Source organism: Sinocyclocheilus anshuiensis, unplaced genomic scaffold (assembly GCF_001515605.1).
Source record: "Sinocyclocheilus anshuiensis isolate Anshui unplaced genomic scaffold, SAMN03320099.WGS_v1.1 scaffold997, whole genome shotgun sequence".
NCBI lineage: Eukaryota > Metazoa > Chordata > Actinopteri > Cypriniformes > Cyprinidae > Sinocyclocheilus > Sinocyclocheilus anshuiensis.
This window is the reverse complement of record NW_015555715.1, coordinates 2,299,445-2,307,885: the sequence shown is the minus strand read 5'-3', so window position 1 is coordinate 2,307,885 and position 8,441 is coordinate 2,299,445. Positions and strand designations below refer to the sequence as shown.

Below are 8,441 nucleotides of genomic sequence, written 5' to 3'. Positions count from 1 at the left end.
TATATGTGTATATATATATGTATATATATACACCATGTAGTAACATGCAGTTGTCACACGTTTGGCTGTAGTAAGGAATTGCACCAAGGAATACATACAGGAATCAACTTTAATAGACACCTCACGTGAAACAGTAGAGAAACAACCAAACATAAAATGTAAACTTAGACGGACAAGGACTAGAAGGAACTAAGGATATTTAAACACTGGGATTAATGAGATAATTAACAAGATAACAGGTGAGCAGAATTAACAAATCAGAACACAGGAAAACTGGGTCACAAAAAGACCATACATGTTTCAGCAGTAAGTAAAAAGTGTAGTAAGTTTATACTCACAAAATCAGTAACCCTCCCATCAAAATCCGATGACAGGTGGTCACAGGAGACACATTTGTGACACAGGTGCAAACAGCAGTGTGTCTTGGCTCACCATTTGTGATCGGATGACCTAAGATAGAAGATACCTAGTCTAAACAGGGCCATTGATGTGACATATGAAGGTGGCAAAACTCATAATTACATAATAAAAGTGTTTGATTGTGGATTTTAAGTGAAAACTGGAAGCATCTTTCAAAGAACATTTCTAGTCAGCACTTCTCTTGATCTTTCTTTGAAAGTTTTTGTGTCCTCATACTTAAAGCAGAAGTGTCAGCGAATACAGTTTATTGCTTTGAAAATGATCTGTGCTCTCTCTCTCACACACACACACAAACACACACACACACACACACACACACATAAACACATCACCTTCTGCAGGGAGGCTGGGAACAAGGTGAGAGTTTCTTCAGTGAGTTCAGTAATGCTACTTTCACAATGCTTGTGTCTTATTACACAGCAGGTTTAGACTTAACACAAAGACCTTGCCAAACACAGAAAGAAGCGCTAGATACAAAGACTCCAAAATAGATTGTGATTTCTAGGCAAGACTCTATATGACATAAAAAACTAATTGACATGAAAAATGACATAAATAACATTTTGTTATCCAGTTGGTTGCACATGGCACACAATCTACCCGGCTTCGTGTTCTGTTATGAACAAAGGGGATGCTAAAATGAAAGTGATAAGATGCAAGGAAAGAGCATGAGAAAGACAGATAGAGAGATGATCATATCAGTAATCTGAATTTATTTTAGAGAGATGTTAAAATAGATGGATGACTCGTTCTTTTGCTTCACTGAATGCGTCATAGTATTGCTTACAGTCCTGTTCATCTTGTTCGTCCTCAGAAACAAATATACTTTCCTTTAGAGCTAGTAGACTTAGGGTTGGGGAACTAAGAGAAACCAAAATAATTGTTTGGGAGTAACTAAAATTAAAAGTAGCACTAGCAACTTTACTCAATTAAAGGGATAGTTCACCCAGAAATTACAGTTTTGTCACCATTTACTAACTTTCATGTTGTTCGGCTAAAGTGAAAGTACCATTTTTCTATTTGTCACTATGTTTTTGACTTATATTGACTATATTATATATGTTTTAATGTTGTCACCCTAAATGAGATATGTATTGTTTTCTGCCAGATAAATACTGCTGACTGTATATAATGTTTTCTGATAGTTTTATTTTTATCTTCATCTTTAAAAAGTTTGGGATCAGTGAGATTATTTATTTATTTTTATGTTTTTTATATACTTTTATTCATCAACAACGCATTAAATTGACCAGAAGAGAAGAAGAGATATTTATGATGTTACAAAAACTTTTCTATTTGAAATAAATGCTGTTCTTTTAAACGTTCTATTCATAAAAGAATTCAGAAGAAATGTTTTTGACAAATAATTAAGCAGCCCAATTTTTCAACATTGATAATGAGAAATGTGGAAAATTCAGAATTGTCATTACTGTAATAATTTTAAAATATACTGTATTAAAAATATATATATATTTTATTTTATTTTTTTATCAAATTAATGCAACTTTGGTGAGCGTAAAATATTTTTTCAGAAAAATAGAGGAATACTACCGACTGCAAACTTTTAAATGGTAGTGTAGCTTAAATGTAGCTAGCAACTTTCTGCTAACTTGTAAGTAAGCGTACATTTTCAGTAGCGTCACTTAAAGTTATGAGTAAGTTGTAGCATGGAAAGTTGTGGTTTCAGTTATCTTCCCCAGCATTAAACTGATTTCACCCCTGCATTCAGAAACGGCAGAAATATTGCAAAGCAGATAAAATAAGATAGTGCCGCACGTAAGGACTAGAACGGCAGTGATGATTAAGACAAACTCAGTACCAGAAGCTATAGCCAACTCCTGTCTTGGCTGTAACTTTTGCTGTGTCCTGTGGCAGAGCTACTACAATGATTTGAACTAGCAGGCGGAGGCACAGACTGTATCTTAATTTTCACCACCTGCTCTTTGTGTTGGATTTGAGGGGCCTGCTGCCAGTTCTATTAAACACTGCTCGAGGAGCTTTGGCCAAGGAGTCTGACCGAGATGCAATGGAATTGGGGCACGACGCTCCATTTCCAGGCCAGCTCTTTCATTTGGACCTATAGAACAACAGAGGTTAACAATTTCACCACAGTCTGGTCGAAAATAAGAGGGGTAATGGCCACCCAAACTCTCATCTGTAGAGTTCTGAGAGAATGATATTTATAGGGGTGGGAAAGGAACATATACAGTATGCTTGTGCTGCTGGTACTGGAGAGAGCACAGGTGGGTAGATGAGGGACCAAATGTGCTGGTAGTACCACGTTGAAAGCACACATGCCACGTTCATGTGTGCTTTCATGACAATTCACTAAAATGCACAGATGCACTAGTAAGAATTTCGATGCTTTAAAATAACGTTTATTACCAAAACACTTGTAGATACTGTATGAATGACCACTAATTTAGCATTTTCTAAATTATAAAAATATAATATTATTATGGTAACACTTTACAATATGGTTCCATTAGTTAATGTTAGTTAATGTATTAACTAAATGAACCATGAACAGTACATTTATTACAGTATTTATTAATTTGTTTGTTAATGAAAATAGTCATCCATTGTTACTTCATGTTAATTCGCAGTGCATTAACTAATGTTAACAAGCACAACTTTTGATTTTAATAATGCATTAATACATTTTGAAATTAACATTAACTAAGATTAATAAATGCTGTAGAAGTATTGTTCATTCTTAGTTCATGTTAACTAAAGTAGTTAACTAATGTTAACTAATGAACCTTATTGTAATGTGTTACCATTATTATATGATATTATATTATATTATCAACATAACTATTTCACTGCAGATTTCAACTGAAAAATTAACATGAATTTAAGAATGTTCATGTTGTTTCCAGCATGATCTAAGAATTATCCAAAGAGCATCATGTGCTTCAGTGGACACAAAAACATCTGACATTTTGTACAAAGAAGCTCACATGATTAGTGTATTAAATTTGCATATTATTAATTAGATAATTTTTTTTATTATTTTCCAATTTATTATACTGAATCACAGATATTCAATGTTTTTTTTTGTTTGTTTTTTTTGGACCTGAATATGAAAATATGCCATTTGATGCTTGAAAACATTTCGAGCTTGTTGAATGTACTAATGATTTGTGTTAATTTTATAATAAAGTAAATATTTAAGAATATTTAACCTCTAAGCATAAGTCTTACTTTAGCCTGCTTTTAGAAGAGTTTAGTCACCCAGTTGAATGAGTGCTCTCAGGCCTGTGTCAGTGTAATCTAGAGCATTCACGGGTCTCACTAAATCCCTGTGGTCATTTGTGAGCCAGAGACTCTTTTACCTCCTCCAACCCATTCACCAGTAAATTGCAGGTCTGCTGAAAAGTCGAACGAACTAACTTTCTCGCCCCATATTCGGCTGCCTGCACCGATAGTTTTAAGTCTTTTTCTGTAGAACAGAACTGCCAATGTTAGCAGTCTGCTTGCTGTCACTTTTGAGCGGAACAAAGATAACTGCACGTAGATTGATGAAAAATTAATCCACAGATGTAAGCTTTTCATGTGGGGAGTGGATGGACGAGCGAAGCAGATGGACAGGTAGAATATTTGAAATGGGGAATACAATGGGGGAATGTGGGAGAGAGAGAATGAAAAAGAAAGAGAGCATACAAGAAAGAAAAGAGTGGGAGTAAGAAAATTTGGGAGATGATTGTATCAAAGTGAGTGAGCGAGATAAATGATGGCAGATTGAAAAAAGGAAATAGAGGGGAGAAACAAAAAAATATATAGAGAGAGAGAGCGAGAGTCAATCCCTCTCAGTGCCCATGGTGTCCTGTGGCATATCTTATCCTGCCTTCCACTCAGATCTAGTTCCAGATGATAATTAGAGAGCGGGTCCTTTGCTGCTCAATCCCGGCACTGGGGAGACGGAGGCAGGAGGCGCACAGCACACTGCCATTACCCCACTAATTGGGAGTCTAAATCATTCTGTCAGCTGTCAGTCAGAGCCAGGGATGAGGCAAAAAGACGCCGATGATAGCCGGCTCTGGGATACAGGTGACTCCCCTGCTGAGCCTAGTAAAGCACAGAGATTGTGCTGGTGTTGTTTGGCTGGGGAACAGGGTTTAAGAACACAGTGTCTGTCAGTCATCAGCAATGGTTTTCTGGGGGATGGACGGAGGTGCCGAGGGCCAGGGACTGTCAGCTCATTAATGCAGCTGGGATAAGCGGGCCTTTAGCTCTGAGCATCCGCTGCCACACTTGGTGCGATTGCAACAAGGACACAACTACACAAGGACTTCAGGTTTGTTGCTCTGCAAATGTGCTCTCCACCTCTCTACTTGCTTGAAACTGTAGCTAACTCATATGCTGCCCTGTTGCAGAGAATGTTTTGTTGGAAATTTCCTGTTGAAGTTTCACAGACTCCTCAGATGGGATTTAGAGTCACACTTCACAGCACAGGGCTCATGTTACAGTGTAAAATTACATAAGTAAGTAGAGAAAAATTCTGATAACTAAAATCTTATATTTTCTGAAAGAAATGTGTGCCTGCCTGAGCAAATCCCTGCTCCTACAATGCTAGGGTGTTGTTAGAGGTTGCCATGGATGGTGTTGCTATGTTATTGCTAAAATGGTCTGGGTTGTTTTGCACATTGTTGTAGGTTGTTGGGTGATTGCCAGGGTGTTGCTATGCAGTTGCTAACAATATGGTTGCTAAGGTTTTTTGGGTAGTTGTAGCATATTGCAGTTCTGTTGCTAGGTTATGCTGGATGCGGTTACCAGGGTGTTGCTATGTGGCTACTGGATAATAAGGTGTACTGGGTGGTTTAACAAATTGCTCTGCAGTTGCTACATTGTTGTAGGTGGTTGCCAGGAAGTAGAGAAAGATTTTAATAAGTAAAATCTTATATTTTCTGGAAGAAATATGTGCCTGCCTGAGTAAAACTTTCTCCTACGATGTTAGGGTGTTGTTAGTGGTTGCCAGGGCGTTGCTATGTATTTGCTAAAAAGTTCTGGTTGGTTTTGCACATTGTTGTAGGGTGTAGCGTGTTTTGGGTGGTTGCCATGGTGTTAGGGGTGGTTTTAGCACATTGCTGTTCTATTGCTAGGCTATTGTGGGTGGTTGTCAGAGTGTTGCTATGTAGTTGTTCAAATGTTCTGGGTGGTTTAGCACATTGTTATATGGTTGCTGGATTGTTCTGGCTGGTTGCCAAGGTGTTGTTATGTGGCTGCCAAGGTGTTCTGTGCGGTTTTATTACATTGCTATTCTTTTGCTATGCTACTGTGTGTGGTTGCCAGGGTGTTGCTGATAGCAGTTGACATATTGTTGTAGGTAGTTGCCAGGGCAAGATTTGTTTAATGTATATTTCTTGAACAATTCATCTGTGTGTTTTTCAGAGTCACGACTGTTCCCAAACCTGCCCACCTCGACTATATGGTACTAACTGCACTTCCACCTGCCACTGCCACAACCAGGCATCCTGCTCACCAATCGATGGCTCCTGCATCTGTAAAGAAGGTACGGCATAATGTGCTCTCCTTCTTCTTTGTATCCTTACTCCCCCATTTTTCTTATAGACATGAATAGTGAGAGAGCCATGAGAGACTGTGGGTTTACAACCCACAAGATTATAGCTTGACCGGTACAAATAAATCAATAAGCAATCAATGCATGCAATCATATGCTAAGGAAACCTCATAATCTTTACAATCAATTACTCTGCGAGTAATTAATCATTTTTTAATTCCCTTTAAAACAGATGTCAATGTTTAGAGAATTAACCCTGTCTATAAATTGAAATTTGGAATGCCTAACAAGACAATACTCCAAAAACACTTTCTGGACATCAGACACTCTCAAAAATAGTATATAATATCCCCATCCGCTCTCCATATATCCATTTCTGTCATTATGGAAAAATTGGTGTTTCAATATCAAAGGATGCAAAGTCTCTCCAGGTCACTTTCAAAGGATACATAACCACTTAGTACTTACATGCACATATGGCTGTAAAAGCATAAAAAATGCAGCATGAATCCACAAGAGCCCTGTGAGTGCTCAGCGTTTGGCTGACCGCAGCTAACCGTACCTGCGGGACGGCCCTTATTGTTGCATAAACATGGACTCGTCCTTAAAGGCCGGCACTAGCAGAGTATTCATTCAGGTCCCTTCAGTTTGGAAGGAAGCTCATTAGAGACAGTACCTTTAAAATTCTCATCCCATTCATAATGCAGAACCCCAGTGTGCTACACAACTTCTCTGCCTATCCCACTCTGCTCTTATGTTGACCTCAAACCATGCATATATTCAACTCATTGGCTGCTTTGTGATCTGTCAAGATATGACCTCACTTCCCCCTCTTCCCGCTCTATTAATTGAACACTGTTATAAACTAGAGAAGGTTTGGCTAGAACTCAAAAAGAGAATGTTAAACCCTCAGTTTTTAACAAATAAACAACTGAAGGAACCAGTGGTCGAGTAGACAAATAAATTAATGAATGTCTGTACCATCTTTTTTTTTTCTTTATAGGTTGGCAGGGTGTAGACTGCTCAATCCTGTGCTCCAGTGGGACTTGGGGATTGAGCTGTAACCAGACTTGTTTGTGTGCCAATGGTGCGGCTTGTGACCCAATCGACGGCTCCTGTACCTGTACCTCGGGCTGGAGAGGGGAACGCTGCCAGCAGCCCTGCCTCGTGAGTATCTTCCCGGGACTGGTTCCATTGTCTCTTTGCTAGAGGCTAGCAGGACTGGCCATTTGATTTATTAATATTTGTCATGACAGGGCAGTTTAAGCTTAGCAAGATGGTTTGTGTGTGTGGTTATTTAGGATGGCACATACGGGCTGGAGTGTCGCGAGCGTTGTGACTGTAACCATGCTGATGGATGCGACCCTGTGAGTGGATTCTGTCGCTGTCTGCCAGGATGGACAGGTGAGTGTAAGACCAGTGACATAAACACATCAATATCTTAAAAATGGGATTTTATGAAGCAACATAGATGCTGGAGTGAATTGCTCACCCATTGTTGAAAGAAGAATTGATGCAATTTAAACACGCAGTGCCAGATTTATGAAAAGTGAAGATTTTCCACATTGAACATTCTATTCATAAAAGAAAAATGTATCAAGGTATCAAGGTTTCCAAAACAAATTTTGCTGCACATCTGTTTTTAACATTCATAATAATAAGACGTGTTTTTGAGCACCAAATCAGCATATTAGAATGATTTCTGAAGGATCATGTGACACTGAAGCAATGACTGCTGAAAATTCAGCTTTGCCATCACAGGAATATATTACTGTGATGAGTGAGGCGGGACCGAGAGCCGTGGGAATCCTGCCTCCTTCCTCCCGGGTTTAGGCACCAATGTAATAAAGTTCGTAGTTCGGGAAGGAGGTGGGAACCGGCAAACATTTAAACATAACTTTAATAACAAAATAAATACAAAACTGAAAATAGCGTGACAGCCCCTCACGGACGACTGCCGCGCACAAACAAAACAACATAAAGTCCAGGCCTGGGCCTCTCTCGTCCTTCACTGCCGTCACTCCTCCTTTTATCCTTCCAGAGCTCCTCCATGGGACTCAAGACCGGTGAGTGGTGCAGGTTAGGGTTGGGCCGATAGACAATGCCATCGTCCATCGCCAATGGCTGACAGCCATCACGATGTTAAGCTGACATCGTGATTCCCCCCCACCACCACCACCCCCTCTCCCGCAATCCACCGCATCCCAGTCGCTTTTGAGATTCGCAATCACAAGGACTCTATACTATGAAGCGGCAGTACTTACCACACATTTGACAAAATTAGATGTTTGTCATTGGTGCTCAGGATCTGCAAATCATTCACCATTTATTTATTTGTTTCACGCTTCGGGCACACCCCTAACCCCACATCTCAGTTTGCTGGCCAGTCAAGCACACCAACACCATGGTCATTTAACCAACGTTTGGTGCTTTTGGCAGTGTGGGCAGGTGCCAAATCCTGCTGGAAAATGAAATCAGCATCTTCAAAAAGCTGGTC

General features: G+C 39.4%; 1 protein-coding gene across 1 annotated transcript in view; it reads left to right on the top strand.

Moving 5' to 3' along the window:
* Nucleotides 1-8,441, top strand: part of LOC107672222 (multiple epidermal growth factor-like domains protein 11) — a 151,542-nt gene that overhangs the window by 119,605 nt on the left and 23,496 nt on the right. Inside the window, exons 12-14 of the mRNA XM_016465313.1 lie at nt 5,815-5,935; nt 6,948-7,111; nt 7,246-7,348. Of these exons, the coding sequence (XP_016320799.1) occupies nt 5,815-5,935; nt 6,948-7,111; nt 7,246-7,348 (388 nt within the window). The remainder of the gene's footprint in view (nt 1-5,814; nt 5,936-6,947; nt 7,112-7,245; nt 7,349-8,441) is intronic.